Source organism: Pseudovirgaria hyperparasitica (assembly GCF_010093815.1).
Source record: "Pseudovirgaria hyperparasitica strain CBS 121739 unplaced genomic scaffold EJ05scaffold_4, whole genome shotgun sequence".
Taxonomy (NCBI): domain Eukaryota; kingdom Fungi; phylum Ascomycota; class Dothideomycetes; order Acrospermales; family Acrospermaceae; genus Pseudovirgaria; species Pseudovirgaria hyperparasitica.
The window spans coordinates 1334996-1348996 of NW_022985552.1; the positions used below are offsets into that span (position 1 = coordinate 1334996).

Genomic DNA, 14001 nt, shown 5'->3' on the forward strand with positions numbered 1-14001 from the left:
TCACAGTCCACAGTTCACAGTCCACAGTTCACAGTCCACAGTTCACAGTCCACAGTTCACAGTCCACAGTTCACAGTCCACAGTTCACAGTCCACTTATATAGTCCACAGTCCACAGCACCAGGAATAAAACCACGTGGCGACAATATATTATAATCAACCAATGAACGAATGAATAAATGCATGCTACAAAGCGAACAAACTACCCATTCTGTATACATGCCATCCATCGCCCAGCAAGTGTTGCTTGCCGCCCAACACAATCTCAAAACAAATCATGCCCGATGATACATCTAATACAACATCCCGTAGTCTTGTACAACAACATGAACATCATCATAATCATCAAAGTCCATAAACACATGCACCCATGCACACATGCACACATGCAGAAGCCCGAAGACGACACCAAAAAGGCAGCCCAACATAGCCCAATCTCCAATCTCCAATCTCCAATCTTAAAAGTCGTGAGACACAAGGGTCGAAAAAAAAGTAACAAGTACCTAGGTATCTGGTGGGAATATCGGCCGTTCAGCATAATGGAAAGTGAAGCGAAAGATTGGTCCTGGCGACGAGAAGAAGAATGGGTATATATAATAGAGAGACGCCAAGCGCCCAACTAAAGAGAGAGAGAGAGAGAAAAAGAATGAAAGTAGGTATGGGATATATGAGTACAACAACATCAACGAGAAGAAGAACACGTCCAAAAATGCACGCTCAAGGTACGTACGCATCGCTATGCCCAGGTCGTCTCCACCGGAAAAAAGTCGCTTAGCTCATGAGGTCTCTCTGACAAGGGTCCAGGCACAAGGCATTGGGGTAAGCCCGACAGGGAAGCAGTTGCGACCGGTCAAGGGCACGCCTGTCCATCGGGGCATTCCATGTATTTTCAATAGCGCGACGAGGGCGGAGGCGGTTGTGAATATGGCGTGGGGTAGTTGCCACCATACACATTACTCGTGCTGCGACTGCGATGGTAGTAGTCATCATCGTAGACTGATCTTGGGCCGGGTGGGTAGCTGCGGTCCACATCGTCGCCTGTCGGGCGGCGCGTGTGTTCGCTACGCTTGCTCTCAGCTTCCCGGTATCTGCTCTCCTCGTAGTCGTACATGTTCGAGGCGTATTGGTTCGCGGGGATATCGGTGACGCTGCTGTCTGAACGGTTGCCATAGCTCGCTCCCCTGCCGTAAGATGGACTTCGTCTTCGGCCGTTTGTGCTTTTGTATGCTCGAGATTGCCGAGAGCTGGACTGGCTGTAGTCCGCGGCACTCTCACGACCTGGCGAATATGCACTTGTTGCACTGGCATTGGACTGTGATCTGTGCAGGCGATTGCCTTTGCTGTTTGATCGATCGTTGTCACCCTTGTCGTAGAATTTACCCGTACCTTCTCGAGCAGTATAGGGCTTCCTTTCACGCTCAATAGGTACTCCCACAGGCGTTTCGTGATCAGAGCTGTCTGCTGTATCACGACCAGGAGCACCTGAATACGGGCTCCGATCTCGTTCCAGCGTGGCCTGAGATTGCGTCGAGGGCTGAGAGTTGAGTGGTGGAGGTGGGGGAAAGGAGGTCGGTCTGTGGAGCGGCACTTTACCCTCACAGGCCAACGTAGCACAGCACAACTGCTGGTACTGCATGTTGTCGGACTTTGGCAGAAGTCTGCGAGAAAGGGCCTTTGGAAATCTTTCCGTTGGTTTGTCCGGGTTGCTAATCGGCATCTCTTTTACGGCTTTTGCGAGCCGTTGAAACTCTACATCAGGATACGCTCGAATCATGGTTTCCATCCAGCGTCTGAATCCGTGAGGTGTCAATCCTGGAATGGATGGAGCATACTCGCAGCCATCGATCTCTTGGACCATGTGGTGTTGGCAACGAAGATCGCGATACATCTTCGATATAGAAGTATTTGGGAGTTTGCAGAAAATCTCTGAGTTTCAATCAGTAACGAAATAGAAATCTGTGGAGGTGCGCTCAAGACTTACTGCCCCACGGAAAGATCTCGTCATCAACCTGTGTTTCTCGATAGAATCTCAGCATCTTGTCAGGAGTCACTACAATGCTCTTCTTTGGCTCGTAGTCATCAATCTATCCGTATGTTAGTAAAAGACTGGGCCAAGCGACGCCATGGTGCTACATACAAGGTGTTGTGCAAGACCACGCAAGAATTGATTGACTCTCGGAGTGGGAGTGCCATCTTCCTCAAATAATCTCTCCCAAGTGTTCTCTAGTGGTGTAGCCTCGTTTTCGGGCGACACCTTTTGAGATATAACAGGACGTTCACGATCGCGCTTCGATTGGTCTGTACTAGTTTGAGATGTTGTGGACATGGTGCGGTGGACCCGGTCTAATCGAGGTGTAGGCGTCTCGTCCTGGCCGTCGAATGCAGATCTTTGACGTGGTGAGTCCGAGGCATTTGAATAGTCGCTCTGCCGGGTGGGAGAGGGTGGTGTGTAGACATTTCGAGACGGAAACGAATCGGGAGTAGACTCTTTCGATTGAGGAAAGCGATGGATGCCAGACGACTTCAAACTATCAATGACTTGTTTCGACACTTGCTCGGTGATGATTTTGATCAGGTTTGGATCGACTTCGCTAGCAGCTTGAGACCTGTCAAACGCCGTTTGGACGGCCTGGGCAGCATCGTGTATGGGCTGTGCTTGGTCTGAGATGACTGAGCTGGCACAGGACGAACCGCGAGAGCGACGCTGTTTGTTGTCGTGGGCGCTATCGTAGCGTAGTGCATCGCTGTGGTCCTGCGACGTGTACTGCGAGCGCTTGTCGGCATTTGGGCTTCTGTATCTGTCGTAGGCCATTTTACAAGTCCTACATGAAGTTTTTGTGCGTCGGACGAAATATTGCAGGAGCAGGCGTGCGGATGGCAAATCAAGGTTTCGCTAATACCCGTCCGTCACCGCAAGTGCAGCATGTATGCGAGGCTAGATTGACGGCCCGGAGTGGTAGATATGACAGTCAGATGGAGATTGAAGAAGACAGGAGGATGAAGGTGGAGAGGAATTGGGTTTGTCTCGTTTGCAGAGTTTGTTGGGTAATATGTCGTTGGGCAGGTGCCAACTTTCTGGAGGCGTGTGAAGGGGAATTGTTTTCCTGGTACGACAGCTGGCGTGGGAACGGTCCCAAATGGCCAGGGTTCAGGGTCAGGAATGATAGGGTTTGGCTAAGCTGTCGCACATATAGGTTCCAGGTTGCAGTAAAGTAGGCGTAAGACTGAAAGATCAATGATATTGGATATGATAGGAAGAGGAAGAGGAAGAAGAGGAAGAGTGTTTTAAGAGGAAGGGAGTGTAGAGACTGGCGACATGCTATAGTGGAGTGGAGTAGTAGCATGAGGAGGTATAGATAGATAGTAGGAGTAGTAGTAGTATTAGTTAAGGGCCGTTAGCTAGGTCGTCAGGTAGGTAGAGAGCAGCCCACACAGCCCACACAGCCCACCAACCCACAGCCCATCGCCGGTAGCCCATCGCCGGTAGCCCATCGCCGGTAGCCCACAGCCCATAGCCCGCCTGTCCACCCGCCTGTTGACCCGCCTGTCCACCCACAACCCAGCTAATTATCCTCCCTGCCTCCATCCCTCCCTCCTTCAGGCTTCACCATGGCATGATGATGGCTTTTTCATGACCGGCCCCCTCAAGAGAACTGCGTCATCAGCTCCCAACATCAGTGATTGGGGGGGGGGGCAGCCCAAAGGCGTAAAGATAGGTAGTAGTAGGTAGTAGACTGATAACCCTGCATGACTACCTAGCTGTTTGCAGTTATTTACATACATATATTCCTATCCCGAACTGAATGCGTCATTGGCCACCTATCCACCTATCCAATCCTCACTCTCCATTACGGACATGTTTCAATGATACTGATCATCTCATAAGCAACATCCCTAGTATCCTCATTGGCGCTTGAAACAAAGGATTTCCAACCGCTTCTTCCCTTTCCTGCCACAGCCCTTGCATTCCCATTTTTGGCACGTTGGCGCTCTTAATGCTTATGACTGACTTATGCTCGTCGGTCAAGCCCGCTGTGGCCTGTAAAATTAGCCGTCGTTGATAATAGGTCTCGTTTCTGTATACATCCCAGGTAATTATGTGTGCATGTTGAATTGTTTAAACACCGCACCCGGTCTCTCGCATGCTGTTCATGCAATGCCGCGGCCGCTACCGCTTCACTCACTCACCACCACCACCACCACACTGCCACCAACCACCATCATCATCATCATCATCATCATCACCGCCGCCGCCGCAGTACGTGATCGCTGTTTGGCTGTTTTATCCCGATTGTCATGCCCATTGCCACCGGTTTGTTTGATACCTAGGTAAGCTGCACAAGGAGACGGGAGCCTGCGTACCCCGCATCCATCTTTTATCGTCTGATCGCTCTCAAGCCTTCCTTTTCCCCCGACACACAACTCAACTCCTCACCATTCTTTGCTGTGGCCGGTAGCCTTGCAATGAATGGATTGGAGACATGAGTCTACAGCCCTGTAACGTGTTACGTTTGTGAACGTCCGACTTTGCGAATCGCAACGCAACGCCTCCCATCTTCCCGCATTGCACAGCCTGGTCATCGCACTCAGACCATCTGTCCTTGATGTTTCAATTGCCAGTCCAGCGTGCAACACTGTGATACTTCAAGTTTAGAATGTTTCGACTGGATTAGTGTGCTTGCCGCGCGTGGCAGTACGCTGACAACTCGTGGCTTTCACGAGTGCGCCTAAGCTGTCTCTCCGCATCATCTGCCGCTAATTACCCTCTACTTGGCCGCATGGATGATGAGGACGGTCCGCCATTGCCATTCAACCCGCGATACCGATCCCGTTTTGTGGAGATGCCGTTCAACGCTGTTCACCGGCCGCTGGCCTGTTCACATCTCGTAAAGAAAGAAGTGCGCCATCTCAGCTGCATCTTGACTGGCACCTTGGCCGTCACCGGAAGCGTGAGAGAGGGCTCGAGCTGGCGTATCGTTGCTTTGCAACCAGCCTACCACCACGCCAACTTGGCTGTAAGACACACGCCTGCAGGGTAGCCATGTTGGCAGCAGGCTCGACACGAAAATGTCGTGGTGAGGAGCCGAGTGATCAGCGGAAATATTCTCGGCGACTTCTGGTTTTCACACACCCTCAAAGATATCATCGAATCTGGCAATCTACCTGATGCAACTCTCATCAAAACAACTTATAGACCAGGTATTGTAAGCCGAGCCACATAATGTCCGGTGAAACTATGCCAGAGTGAGACGAATGCGCCTACCATTCCATTCCTCGGCATCCTCCTCCTCCTCCTCCTCCTCCTCCAACATTGCTGTCATGCGTTAAAGTTAAGAGCCTCCAGATAGAGTGGCGCTGACCGCTGGCGCGTCGCAAGAGGCTCCACTTGCTGCTGGTATTCGCTAATCCCATGCCATGGAGAGAAAATCCCTCTTCAGCGCCGCAACGGCGGAGCAAGGGCAGCACGGAGATAGAGTGAGATGTGATCTATCTATATATACGCCCTTCCGCGTCGGCGGCGTCACTGTTTGACGTGAGGACGTGTCCAATGTTGTGGAATGGGTGGAATGGACTCATCTGTTGGATCTGTTGGATGGGGGCGTGAGAAGAGTGGGTACAGGCCGGAGCGAACTTGACATGAAACTTAGTATGTTTGAAGAAAAGTGACGACCAATCAACGCCGGGCTTGGCTCAACAGCTTGCCTGCGTGCCTGTGTCCTGCCTGTGTCCTGCCTGTGTCCCTACTACACCACCACTCACCCTTCTCTTCTTACTCCCTTTGTGCCTTCACCGTCGATTTATTGTCTTTCCATCATCCACCGACGGGACTCTGTCGACAGAGCTGGTGTTGAGTTGAGTGTGTTGTGTGTTGTTTTCTCTTCGTAGACGTTTTCGTCCTTCTTACACCACCGTTCCGACTCCACGGGTTCAGGAGACAAAAAGAACTCCGCTCCCAAGCGCCCAAGCCTACTCATCGAGCCAGCGTTCAAACAATCTCGTTTCATATTCCCTCCGATCCAGTAACGAACCACTTGACTCCTCGGTTCCCGTTTGACTCGCGACACTCGCCTGATCACATCCTCCACTGACGCCGACCGCCCTAAAGACTGTCCTCTGCCCTTCTCGCCGCCATTTCCAACACCTAGAGCCATCGTGTCACCTCGTCAGCAGCGAACGCTGCCGCTCTTCCGACCTTCTCCCACCCTTTGTGACACGAACATTCACAGACGATTTACGCTCAAGCACAAGATCTACACTTCACTCGAGAGTTCAATACCGCGGGTGTTCGCAATGACATTTGGTGTCCACAACTTATAATATCTTCGACTGCGAGGATCATACTTCACAGCTCGTCCGAGTGTTCGACCGGGGCAACACAGCAAACCTTATAATATTCATACATGGCAATGTTGGCGGCAAAGTCACCATTTCCAACGTCGTTGGGGAGCTCTTCCACTCAGAGCTCCAACCAGTACACCTCAAATATGAGCAGTTACCGAACACAACCTTCGGCCGGTCGTTCGGAGCATGCATTCTTCGCCAGCCCTACCGAGTCCGAATTCTCCGAAACCTATGACGGACCGGATGCTGTAAGGTATGTAGGCCAGTCGCATAAGACGCCTGGGTCATGCTAATGTCTTTACTTAGGCACTGGGACGAAGACAAGGTTGCAGATTGGCTGCGGAGTATCAACTGTGGACATTATGTCGACCTATTCAAGAGTACGTACGGGCGGTGATGCTAACATTGCTCCTTTCTAACACGTTCACCAGAAAACAACATAAACGGCGAGGTTCTCATGGAAATGGACCAAGCATCACTCAAGGATATGGGCATAAGAAAGATTGGAGACCGCGTCAGGATAGGTTCGCAAGCCAAGCTTTTCCGTAATCGCGAGTATAAGAAAGCCTCGAAGAAGAACCTGAATCGACGGTCACTCGCCAGTCTCGACAACCCATCATACACACCGCCCTCGTCGGGCTCCCCCCGTCCGCTCTACTCTGCTCGCTCAATCCCAAGCCAGGGTAAATCAGACAAGAGGATGTCCCGCCAGCTTACTGGTGGTGAACTCAACTACGCGTCTTCCCTCACACTTACTGGAAAGTCTATCTCGCGCCCAGGTTCACCTCTAGTCGACCAAGAGAATCGTGGCCTTCGGTCATTGAGACAGGGCACCATGAATAGCCCCAAGGATGGTGGCCGTAAGGATGCGACTTCCTATTTCAGCCATCCTCCGAGCGCTTCGTCTGGCAGAACACCCGGCACCGACACTCCGCAGACTGCACGCTTTGGATCTCAACCTCGAACAGCCACTTCTGTCAATACGCCGCAAACTGCTCGCTTTGCTAGCCATGTCCGGTCCAGCCCCAGCGTGGATACGTCTGTCACCAACAGTAGTATTCTTCCAGCCGACAAGCCTCTTATACGAGTAATCTTCGACAATGGGCGCATCTCTGTCTTTAGCGTTGATGGCTGCAAGACTGCCGACGAAATCATCTTGAAGACTCTGAAGAAAGGCAATCTAAACGAAACACACATTAAGAACTATTGCATGTGGGTCCTAGATGGAGTAGACCCAAATCCAGCAAAGTGTCGCCGCTTGACTGAGTCTGATCTTGTTCGAGTGTGTCATGATCGGCTTCGCATGGAAAGAGGGAGACTCATCTTGCGCAAACTCCACGCAGGAGAGCCGGAAGACGAGCAGCTCAAGACTGCAGCAAGTATTGCAGCCCAACAACAACAGGTACAAAGGGAGAACATCCGAGACAACATTGTCATCCCGTCCAGCAATCGAAGCCAGCTAAAGATCGAGAAGATTACCGGAGAGTCGTTGGCGGCTGTCAGCTATCCACTATCTCCTACATCTGCTCGCGAGCGGGAGCGGCATATTAACTCCACCGCACAGGATCTAGAGCGAGCAGATAGTATCGCATCCACCACAAGTGCCAAGGCAAGGAAGCTGAAAAGATTTTACGGTGCCAGGCCTCCAAGTGAACTGATCACTTCTGATCTCACATCATACTTTCCAGATGTCGAAAAGGAAGAGATCGACAAGACTATTCGCATGTCCGTTCGCCGCTCGAGAAGGATAAGTCGAGCGACGAGTCGGCTCAGTACGGCCAGCAATTTCAGTGTGGCATCGAGCTTGAGGGATGCGCCACCTCTACCGTCCATCGCCGACCAGTGGTTCCAGAACTCTGGCCAGGCACGACCTGTTCGTCCGCTCTCGGTCATGCGGCTTGGTCTTCCATCACAAGGAGGCTACAGAGATTCAGTGGCCTCGTCGGTGCTTGAGCCTCTTGAAGAAGAGTCGCCTCTAGAACCGAGTCGCAAATCATATGTCTCTTTCGGGGACGACAATGCAGACCGCCTGTCTATCACTGATCCTGATGGCAATACTATGCCTGCAAGCTACTTTGATGATGCTGGCAGCAGTATTGCTGGCAGTAGTAGCCATGGTACCGAAGCTGGTGACTCGTTGAACAAGAGACTTAGTGAAGCCATCCGCGATGATGAGGATGAATCCGACGAGGAACTGACAGACTACCTGGAGCAAGACTCTTGGGAGAACGTCAAGTACATGAAAGGAGCATTGATTGGACAAGGCTCTTTCGGCAGCGTATATCTAGCGCTGCATGCAGTCACTGGAGAACTCATGGCGGTCAAACAGGTCGAGATGCCTTCGTCCTCCGGCACCTCCCAGCTTGACCAGAGAAAAACAAACATGGTCGAGGCGCTCAAGCATGAAATCGGTCTTCTCCGAGATCTCAAGCACCCAAACATTGTGCAATATCTTGGATCGAATTCTGTAGAGTCGCATCTGAATATTTTCTTGGAATACGTCCCTGGTGGTTCCGTTGCATCGATGCTTGTCAATTATGGACCGCTTGGAGAAGGTCTCATTGGAACATTTGTCCGACAAATCCTCACAGGTCTTGCCTATCTTCACAGCAAGGACATTATCCACCGCGATATCAAGGGAGCTAATATCCTTGTCGACAACAAAGGCAGTGTCAAGATCTCAGACTTCGGGATCTCGAAGCGCGTTGAGGCCTCGACGTTGCTGACCCCAGGCGGCGGAAAGAAAGGCAACCCTCGCGTCTCTCTGCAGGGCTCTGTGTTTTGGATGGCCCCAGAAGTCGTACGACAGACGGCATACACTCGCAAAGCAGACATTTGGTCTCTCGGCTGTCTCATCGTAGAGATGTTCACTGGCAGTCACCCTCACCCAAACTGTACTCAGTTGCAGGCCATCTTCAAGATTGGAGGTAGCGGAGACGCCAGCCCGACAGTACCTGATAATGCTGGTGAGGATGCTAGGGCTTTCTTGCAGAAGACATTCGAGATCGACCACGAGAAGAGACCAACTGCGGACGAGCTATTGCTCAGCCCATTCTGCAATCCTAAAGCATGATTATATGAAGGGACAGTCGTCACGAGAGAGTTTGATGGTTCATAATGTTATCGGAGAGGTCTCATTAGCCGGCGTTTTGTGATTTGGAGGGAATACCTTAGATTTGCTTGCACACTGAGCGCCTTACTGTACACGTTCTTACGACCGCACGAGAAAGGAACCTTGATGCCAAACGAAGAAGACCAGAGAGGGTCTAAGATGAGATGTTAGATATTTGAGATGTCTAATGGAATGTTTGAGAAAGCTTGCTGGTACAAGTGGTTGTATTGATTAACAGATGAAACCTTCAGCACCACCAACCACCCTTTACTTTCTTAGGCTTAATCCCATCTGTTCCTTGCAGTCTGTCGGCACTTGTTCAAAATCAATACTAACAGTGGCTTTTTGCACGCGCGCTGCCCCGCAATTTGGCGTGGCTGGGACCCACGTTTTCACCCCCGCATTGAGGAGTTGTTTACAGGCGATTGCCGTTGCCGATTTCCGTCCCACTGTTTCGCGGGTCGCTTTGTCTTGTTCAGTTCCAAGGACTGGACTCGCTTGTTGGCATGGAGTGAAAGGTCGGGAACCGTTCCTTTTGCTACCTAGGTGCCTAGGTTGATGATGTATTACTGCAGAGAATGCTTCGCTTAGCGTAGAGATTGACAGAGCGTGCACGCGTCTACTTAATTGAAGGCAACGGGCTTCATTATCTGACCTTCTAACTACCGAATTTGCTCCCATTTCACTTCTATTCTGACACCGTCATCTCGCCTTTTCTGTTGATTCCCACTTCCAATCTGAAGGTTTCTTTCGATCTTCCACTTTTCAACCCTCAAACCAACAGAACTCTTGCCTCATGGCTGAAGTCGAGATCCCAAAGACCCACAAAGCTTGCGTGTATGATAAGCCAGGTTCCATCTCAGCTGTAGTGCAGGATGTCGAGACGCCAACGCCAGGCGCGGGAGAGGTGCTCATCAAACTGTATGTTGCGAAGCTGACGTCACATGGAAAAACCTCTAATTGTTTTCGTATCTAGAACACATTCCGGCGTCTGCCATTCCGATTTGGGTGTCATGACGAACACGTATGTCAGACCACTTCCTAATTAGATCGACTCGAGATACTGACCAGAAGGGTCTAGTTGGGTGTCATTGCCGTACCCTACGCAGCCTGGACAGATTGGGGGCCACGAGGGCGTGAGTAATAATGAATACTATTGGTAAAGAATTTCTGGGGATTTTGATGGACTAATCGGAGGTTTAGGTTGGTACAGTGGTCGCGATGGGACCCGGAACAGAACTCTCCGCGATCAAGGTCGGCCAGCGGGTAGGCATCAAATGGATCAGTGCGACCTGTGGGTCATGCTGTACGTAAATGCTCCGATTTGTTCTGGGTACCAAGTTCTGACGTATGCTCTTACTATATAGTTCCTTGTCTTGAGGGCCATGATGGTGTTTGCTTCAACCAGGTTGGTGACTCTGTGGAGAATGGGATTGACAGTGCTGATGAAGGGATAGAAAGTCAGTGGATACTACACCCCTGGAACCTTTCAGCAGTATGCAATTGGACCTGCGAACTATGTCACTCCTATTCCAGACGGTGAGATTGAACTGATTGCGTGATTAGGGTGGTCTGACTGACGACATAAGGTCTTGATTCTGCTGATGCAGCCCCTATGCTTTGTGCGGGAGTGTGAGTCTAGATGTACGTACTTGGAGAATTTATTGCTGACACTACTCAAGAACAAGCTACTCAGCACTCCGCAAGAGCGGTGCTTTGAGCGGACAGTTTGTGGTACTCCTTGGTGCAGGGTAAGATACGGATACTTCTACTTGAAAGACACGATAGCATATCTGACATGATATAGTGGTGGTCTCGGCCATCTTGCAGCTCAACTCTCCTCTAAAGGCATGGCGCACAGAGTCATCGGCGTAGACTCCAAGTCCAAGAAAGATCTCGTCCTCAGCTCCGGGGCAGAGCACTTCATAGCTCTCGAAGATACTCCAGATATCCCCGAAGCCGTCAAGAAACTTACAGGTGGTCTTGGAGCCCATGCTGTTCTCGTTCTCACTGCTGCCAATCCGGCTTATGCTTCTGCCGTTGATATGCTCCGTTTCGGTGGTCGCTTGGTGTGTGTCGGTATTCCTGAGGGTGAACCAGTACCTATCAAGGGCGCTCTGCCTCAGATTCTGGTTGCAAAGGCACTGAGCATTGTTGGTGTTGCAGTTGGAGATCGCAAGGAGGCCATTGAGTGTTTGGACCTTGCCGTAAGTCTCCTGTACTGGGGAGTGAAATTTGCTAACACTTCTCAGGCCCGAGGCATTGTGAAGGTACACTATAGGACTGAGAAGATGGACAAGTTGACTGAAGTAAGTTTCCACATTTCTCGGGAACATAAAGATACGAACTAAACCGCTTTTAGGTCTTCGAGCAGATGCACAAGGGCGAACTTCAAGGTCGTGTCGTGCTCGATCTCTCGTAAGCATTTCCAGCACCAATGCGTGACTGTGGGTGGGCGTTTGGAGCGGCATTAGAGGGGCTGGTCATCAAGTTGTAAACACCCTGACATATAATCCTGGCGTGTTGCCTTTGTTTCTTCGTTTCACTTGACTGCGTGACGTTGTGCGTGAACCATCCCCTATGATAAATAGGCTGTGGAATTCCAAGATTAGGTTCGTTGCTCAGGCAAAGACCGGGAGAGTGGTAAGCCGAGGAAATTGCTTGTATACATAGTTAAGGCAACTACGTCCGAGCGTCCGGGTGAACAAATTGTACTTCTACAGCTCTCCCTCTCTCTCTAGGTATCTTTCTTTCATCCCACGTCTTTCCTTTGCCAACCTCCGAGCTTTGCTCAGTTTGCACATAACGCTCGCTATCAACCATCCTCAAGCCAATCTATCATAGCACATAAGGCTTCCCCTGCGAAGACATCTCTTGGCAAATCGACCAAGATGCCCAATTCCAACATGCAAAGGCTCGCTGTGCGAAATGCTGGATATGCTTCGTCAGTATTTATTCGCTGGTTCCTGTTCCAGCTAACATGATTAGTGGCAGCAACAGCGGTGGAGGTCGAGGTCGTTCCTTCGGTGGATATAACAGCGGTCCCAATAACGGACTTCCTTCAAAGTTAGTCTGAACTGATTGTATTAGCCAGGGCTGACTGACTTTCCTATTAGGATCAAGTGTTATAAATGTAACAAGCCCAAGACTGTCACCGCTTTCTCCACCAAGTCAGTCAACTTGACATTTTCCTCAAGTAGCTTCCGCTTAATGTTTCTAGGCAGCGTGAGAACGCCCAGTCTTCTGTTCGCTGTGGTCGTCCGATCCAGATCGCGTGCGTCGAGTGTAACCAACAGACCGTTGTGGAGATCACCTGCATCGAATGCAAGGTTACCAAGTCGGTGCCCGAATTCTCCAAGGCACAGGCCAAGGAGACTGATACTGCCGTAAGTTATAGATCCAAGAGTCAAGGCTAATTCCGCTTACCATCAATCTAGCGGTGCTTTAAATGTGTTGAGGAGCGCACCACGATGGAAGCCCAGAAGTCGGATTCCGACGATGATGATGCGGCATATTCCGCTGACGACGATGATGATGATGCTACATCTTTCTTCCTGAGCAGCATCCCTTCACAAACCGTTAGTTAACAACCCATGTTCCTAGTTTCTACTCTGATTGATCATAGGGACGTGCTACATCAAATAATGGCAGTGGTGTTGCTGTTGGCCCTGTTTCGAGCCCTTCAGTCTCCTCGTATGACGATACCCGTGATGGATTCATGCCCTATAAGACAAAGTCGTACATCTCAGGTCAGACCGCTGGCAAAAGTCACAACCGTGTACCAATGCACAACTGGGCTCCAGGCCGTGCGCAGGAAGCATCTCGATCCACCCCATCAATCGCCACAGGTGTTAGTTTGCTTACCCAGTCGGGCTTCAATCCTCGCGGTTATGGTCATCCAGGTTCTAGTACTGCACCTTCTGTCTCAGGCTCCGAGTGGGGATCTACCAATACGGAGCGCAACAGTACACGCAACGTCACTGGCGCAAAGCACAGAGCGTTCGCCAAGGTCAAAGCCTATGTAAGTACCAGAGACAAAATTCGGAATTCAGCTTCTGACCCAGCCAGAAACCACCCAAGAAGGAGGAACTGAACGATCCTTCGGACAATGGTACCTCCGACTCCGGAGAGTCCTATGATTCTGATATCTAAGGTTGAAGAGAAATAATGCAATGGCCTATCGTAGAGTGGAGCCAATCTAGAGCTTATCTTGGATTGAGGACGGATCGGGCACATTGGCATGGAAGATAGGCTGGAAGCGAGCAGATGTTGCATAACGAATGCATGCACGCTTAGACGGCCATGATACCAAGGAGTGGTCCAGAGAGTCTTTCATAGTCTTGGTCAAATTGTTACGTTGCTTATCGGTAGAAGAAGAGAGCTTGCAAAGGCTATTGGAATCTTCAATGCTTGTGATTCTATCGACAAATGATGAAATTGTCTGCGAAAGGATAGCGAATCAAAATCTTGACGTCGTCTATAGCTAGCCAATGCGAAGAACGCTCTGATCTCGTGGAAACTTTGTGACCGTGAAACCTTTTCGAAGTC

At 50.6% G+C, this 14001-nt stretch overlaps 4 protein-coding genes across 4 annotated transcripts; 3 read left to right on the forward strand and 1 right to left on the reverse strand.

Moving 5' to 3' along the window:
• Positions 1–755: 755 nt before the first annotated feature.
• On the reverse strand, positions 756–3097 carry EJ05DRAFT_286088 (uncharacterized protein). Its single transcript, XM_033740482.1, has 3 exons — positions 2137–3097; positions 1981–2083; positions 756–1925 (listed from the first exon to the last, which is right to left on the reverse strand). The coding sequence occupies exons 1-3, from the start codon at positions 2809–2811 to the stop codon at positions 889–891; spliced, it is 1815 nt and encodes a 604-aa protein (XP_033602929.1). The 5' UTR covers positions 2812–3097; the 3' UTR covers positions 756–888.
• A 3179-nt stretch (positions 3098–6276) lies between these two features.
• On the forward strand, positions 6277–9567 carry EJ05DRAFT_286199 (protein kinase byr2). Its single transcript, XM_033740483.1, has 3 exons — positions 6277–6594; positions 6648–6721; positions 6773–9567. Exons 1-3 carry the CDS (start codon positions 6401–6403, stop codon positions 9412–9414), a joined length of 2910 nt encoding a protein of 969 aa, XP_033602930.1. The 5' UTR covers positions 6277–6400; the 3' UTR covers positions 9415–9567.
• A 682-nt stretch (positions 9568–10249) lies between these two features.
• Positions 10250–11875, forward strand: EJ05DRAFT_498442 (GroES-like protein; the record flags this gene model as incomplete). Its single annotated transcript, XM_033746682.1, has 11 exons — positions 10250–10374; positions 10430–10477; positions 10535–10589; positions 10657–10759; positions 10821–10861; positions 10911–10992; positions 11043–11085; positions 11136–11204; positions 11261–11660; positions 11706–11762; positions 11816–11875. 11 exons carry the CDS (start codon positions 10250–10252, stop codon positions 11873–11875), a joined length of 1083 nt encoding a protein of 360 aa, XP_033602931.1.
• A 211-nt stretch (positions 11876–12086) lies between these two features.
• EJ05DRAFT_286215 (uncharacterized protein) lies at positions 12087–13738 on the forward strand. The gene is made up of 6 exons (XM_033740484.1): positions 12087–12519; positions 12570–12623; positions 12674–12839; positions 12891–13031; positions 13079–13474; positions 13522–13738. Exons 1-6 carry the CDS (start codon positions 12434–12436, stop codon positions 13603–13605), a joined length of 927 nt encoding a protein of 308 aa, XP_033602932.1. The 5' UTR covers positions 12087–12433; the 3' UTR covers positions 13606–13738.
• The last annotated feature ends 263 nt before the right edge of the window (positions 13739–14001 follow it).